General features: G+C 44.8%; 1 protein-coding gene across 1 annotated transcript; it reads left to right on the top strand.

The window, feature by feature from the left end:
- Nucleotides 1-1,637: 1,637 nt before the first annotated feature.
- Nucleotides 1,638-4,747, top strand: LOC147449272 (uncharacterized). Its single transcript, XM_086522588.1, has one exon. The coding sequence runs from the start codon at nt 2,889-2,891 to the stop codon at nt 4,359-4,361; it is 1,473 nt and encodes a 490-aa protein (XP_086378714.1). The 5' UTR covers nt 1,638-2,888; the 3' UTR covers nt 4,362-4,747.
- Nucleotides 4,748-4,957: the final 210 nt, after the last annotated feature.

The following is a 4,957-nucleotide window of genomic DNA, read 5'->3' as shown; positions in this document are numbered from 1 at the left end:
CATGCATGAAAATTAGATTACAACTAATACTTTTGCTACTGACCCAAAATAAAGATTTTTTTTTTGGTACAAATTCGACCATAGAGTTGATTGATGATACTGGTACAGATTCTACCATAGATTTAATTGATGATACAAATGATATAAGTCAAAGCAAGGTTGGGATTCAGAGCACCACGATCATGAATTTGGATATACGAGATTTTTGAGAGCTTGGTTAAGTAAGAGTATGTGTTTAAAGATCTGAAAAATGTTGATTCAAAGGGGGTGAAGACTCCTTCATTGACAAGTTGTTGTGACGTTGAGCTATCAAAGTGGAAAACTGATCTTGAATGTGATGATGATGATTCAGAGGGAGTGCAAACTCCTTCTTTGACAAGTTTCTATGACGTAGAGCTATCGATGTGGCAAACAGACCTTGAATTTGCTGATGATTTAGAGGGGGAGAAAACTTCTTCCTTATCAAGATTTTGTGAGATGGAGTTCACAATATGGTAGAATGATCATGAACTTGATGATGCTGATTTAGAGGGAGTGCATAGTGAAGTGCAATCTCTTGGTGTTGAATATGATGATACAGACACGACAGTAGATGGAATTTTCTATGTGAATGTTGAACTTTGTGCTACAGAAGTGCAAAGATATTTGGATGAGGGTGAAATACTTGAATAGGAGTTTAGAGCAAACGTATTTAGTATGCATTTCCTTGCTCGTATGAAGGATATCAATGAGTAACCCAATTTTTACGGGTTAGGTCATTTTTGATAGCTCCCTTGTGCAAAATATTCTGTATTCTTTGTCAGATTCTTACCATACTTTTGCTAGTACTTGGAGGCTTATGACCCAAAGAAATCCTGAAGCTATCAAGTTTGATGCATTATGCACATTGTTGTTGCAAAAGTCACTTTCTAGAAAAAATAGGGGTAAGCAGTGCAACTGAGTAGGCCTCTATAGTTGGGGTAAAGGCGTTGCACGTTTGCCCAGGGCCAGACGTCCAATGTCCGATTGTCTGTCCACATTGGTACAGCCAAACTGTGTCGATCTATGGAAGTGCAGGAAGTCGAGGCATAGCAATTTGCAAGCAGATGGCAAAGTGTTGCAGTGGCTATTTGATGCAAGATATGGCCGGCACTATCGTGATGTGTATGTCAAATGTGGATTTTAGCAGACCAACGGGGTTTTTCAAGCTCAGCTGCTCGGGTCTCTTAAAGGCTCTTGCACGGGCTAGTACCATGATTTGTGATATGTTGAATGCTTGGACAAGGTCTGAGTTTTGGTGATGCTTGAAGATGAATGGGTAACAGCTTATGATCATGAAGCCGGTGGCATGAAAAGTGATCCTCGGGCTTGCTTCTGGTCATTGGCAACACGACGGGAAGCTAGTCGCATTTTTTATGAGGGGTGGAGTTCAAGCTTCGAAGGGTGTGCAGGCGGAAAGGTTGAAGGAGGTATTCGAAGGTCGGCTATGTATGGCGTGTGCAAGGGGGTCAAGCCCAAAATCTTTTTAAAAAATCTCTTAATATATATATATATATATATATATATATATATATATATATATATATATATATATATATATATATAAGGTATTGCAGTTGTCTGCAATCAGCGAGCAAGGCGAGGGACGGAGGCGCCATCTGTGGCCATGCATGGAGAGATAGCCGCCACTTCGAGTCTGCATGCGGGGAGGGCGCAGCAGTTGTATAAGAGGAGAAGTCGGCCAGTTTGCAAAGAAGGTGAGTTTACAGAGAGAGCGACCAATAGCGAGGTCGCTATTGGCCGGCTACAGAGGTCGCTATTGGCCGACTGCAGAGGTGGAGGCTGGAAGCCACGAGGTGGCGCCACAGGGTAAGCAAGAGAAGGCGGAAGGCCGAGGTTGCGGCAGCCAGGGGTCGCGAAGTTTCGACAAGGAAGGGCTGCAGGTGATGCAGGGGAAGGTTGCCATTAGGTGGTGATTGAGGGAAGCCGAGGTGGTGGGCCCGGGTCAGCTGCAGTGCAGCGCTACAGAGGAGCCATGAGATGGCGCTTGTGGAAGAGGGAGAAGGAGGGCCGCCAAGGACCGTGAGGCAGGAGAGGAGTCAATTGCAAGGCACTGCAGGGTTGAGTTTTCTGGAGTTGGGTCCCACCAAGGGGAAGGGCCGTCAGGGGCTACAAACGCACGGGGTGGTGTATTGGAGAAGGAGACAAAAGGACGGCAAAGAAGAGGAAAAGAGAGGTCTGCCATTGACAAGGAAGAACCGAGGGGCTAGTTATGCAAGGCTGCACATTGAAACCAAGTCCGACTTGAGGATTACATGTGAAGGGACTCATCGGATGCTGCATCAAGGCGGGATTGTACCTTTTTTGCTAATTGAATCAACTTGACACGCCCTCATGCTCGTTGCTTGTGAGGAGAGATCTTTCCGGGTCATATTGTTTTGTCTTTTTCTCTCTTACCTAATGATATCGTGTCAATGTATGCTTAGGAAGGGTGATGGTTGTATATGTGCTTTCTATACGGATGTCGATGTATACAATACAAGTCTGCAAGCTTGAAGATAAACGGGTATATGTCAAGGATTGGGTAGGAATTTGAGTGTCGATTGTTATTGGACTGCCTATATGTCACATGGTGCTCTACAGTGTTATAGATGGAGGCTATCTGAACCTACTTTGCAATCGGATTTTTCTAGTCAGGGTTGGTCGGGATCGGGCTTGGATAGTAATTGTTTGCAGATTGTGTATCATGGTGTGTGTTTGCTAGGGGATAGGGGTGTTGTGAGATCATTGAGCTATATAGAGGCATCGAGTTTATGTGCTGGTGGTTTTTCCACTTCCCCCTTTCCATCTTGTGGTGCCCCCAATGAGGACCCACTCATTGCTTCCTAATAAGGTGCTGGTGAGTTAAAATGAAGCAGGAATTTGGACCAGTGTTCAAAGGAGATGAAGATGCAGATGATTGGCTTGCCGATTTTGAGCTGTTCATGCTAACAGTACTACGGATGCCAGGTGATGAAGCAAAGCTCCAAACTCTACCTTTGGTGCTGCGAGGTAAAGCAAAAGTTTGGTTCGATGGCTTAGAAGAGGTGCACAAGCAGAACTGGCTCGGATTTTGCGAACAGTTCTTACAAAGGTATCGAAAGGTGATGTCGGCTTTGGAAGCAGATGCAAAGATCAAAGGTTTGCAACAGGACGTAAGTGTCAATTTTGATGCTTTTGTTGATAAATTTGAAGCTTATTGGGGGGATTTGACGGCTGCTACCCAAGCAACCAATGCGGGATATTTGAAGCTCGAAAGGTTTCTATCATGCTTGCATCCCTATGTTCGTGAGAGAGTCGATTATGAAGATCCAAGCACTTATGATGAAGCTGTTAGAGTTGCCAGAGCAAAGAGTCGAAAGATGAAGAAGAAGATGGAGGCAGGATTGCTACAGGCGGCAATCACGGTAGTCGGTGGACCCAGGCCCAAGCAGATTGATGAGCATCCAGAGGTAAAAGCTCCTTTTTTTGTTGATATGAATGTGATCAAAGCAGGTGATGTTGATGCCACGCTAGAAGAGGTAGAAGAAGTGCCAACCACGGCTCAACAGGTGGAGCAAGGCATATTCAGAGTGCCACCCAGTTTGCTTCCTCAAGAGAGCGAGGTTCTAAAAGTTTTTAAAGAAGAGGTGTCAGTTCCAGAGCCAACAACGAGGAAGGAAGCAGTGGTCCAAGAATTGGCAAGTTCAAAAGAGGAGTCCGACAGCTCTCAAAGCTCTAGCAGTGTTTTGGACATAGATAGCATGTGGGAGACAGAATCCCGGTCTTCTAGGTATGAAACTTATGATGTTTTTCATGTAGATGAAGTGGAGAACAGTGTATGCGAGTTGCCTGCCAACCATTTGAAGGTCGAAGAGAAGTATAGTGTTGCACCTTGTGTGAATCTGCCCGTCGAGAAGCCATCTCTTATGTCTTGTGATGGTGAGTCCCTATTGGAGGAAGAGGTATGCTTTGATTGTGCATCCAATTTAATTGAAGAGCAGGTGTTGGAGGACGACTTGCAAAAGCTAGAAGTAGAAGCAGAGGTGTGTTCAGTTGATTTGTCTATGCAGGGGGTGGGACAACCTTGCCTTGGTGAGCATGTAGAGGTGTACTTGGAACTTCCAGATTTTGTGGGTAGCCGTGGAGAGTTAGCTCCGGTAGATGACTCTATGGAAGCTGATACAGGTGCAGCCTATAAGCATTTAGCTCCATGCAGAGAGGAAGGTGACACCAGCCTTGCAGATGATGACGTGTTTGTAGAACAGGTTGTCATTCTAGCAGGTCATGTTCTCGAGTGTGAAAAGTTGGCCTTGGAGCCATTTGACTGCCTATATGACACATGGTGCTCTACAATGTTATAGATGGAGGCTATCTGAACCTACTTTGCAATCGGATTTGTCTAGTCAGGGTTGGTCGGGATCGGGCTTGGATAGTAATTGTTTGCAGATTGTGTATCATGGTGTGTGTTTGCTAGGGGATAGGGGTGCTGTGAGATTACTGAGCTATATAGAGGCATTGAGTTTATGTGCTGGTGGTTTTTCCACTTTCCCCTTTCCAACGTGTGTACATATCCTTATTTGTTCTATATGAACAATAAGGATATCCTCACTCTTAGCTCCTAAGCTTACTCCACCCACACCGTCTTGTGCTCCTCCCCTTCCCCGCACGCATCGCACCGCACCACGCAAATAAAATTAGGTATATGCACACTCAATTAGAGTCCTCACACCCTTGATTTGATGCACACAATTGCAATTTAGCATCCAAACATGCAATTAGGAAAATTCACGATGCTAATTTTCACATTCTATTATGGGCATTATGACGACATGCAAACATGCCAATCAAAAGTTCCAAATCACAACTTGATAATGGCTAAGCATATCGCACAACATTTGAGTCCAATGGCACGCTCCAATCACCGATAACACAATGTGTAGCCCGATTTTGTTGATGC

This window comes from Adiantum capillus-veneris, chromosome 10 (genome assembly GCF_014529385.1).
Source record: "Adiantum capillus-veneris isolate H3 chromosome 10, ASM1452938v2, whole genome shotgun sequence".
Classification (NCBI taxonomy): Eukaryota; Viridiplantae; Streptophyta; class Polypodiopsida; order Polypodiales; family Pteridaceae; genus Adiantum; species Adiantum capillus-veneris.
The sequence above is the reverse complement of the archived record's forward strand: the minus strand, read 5'-3'. Positions and strand labels throughout refer to the sequence as shown.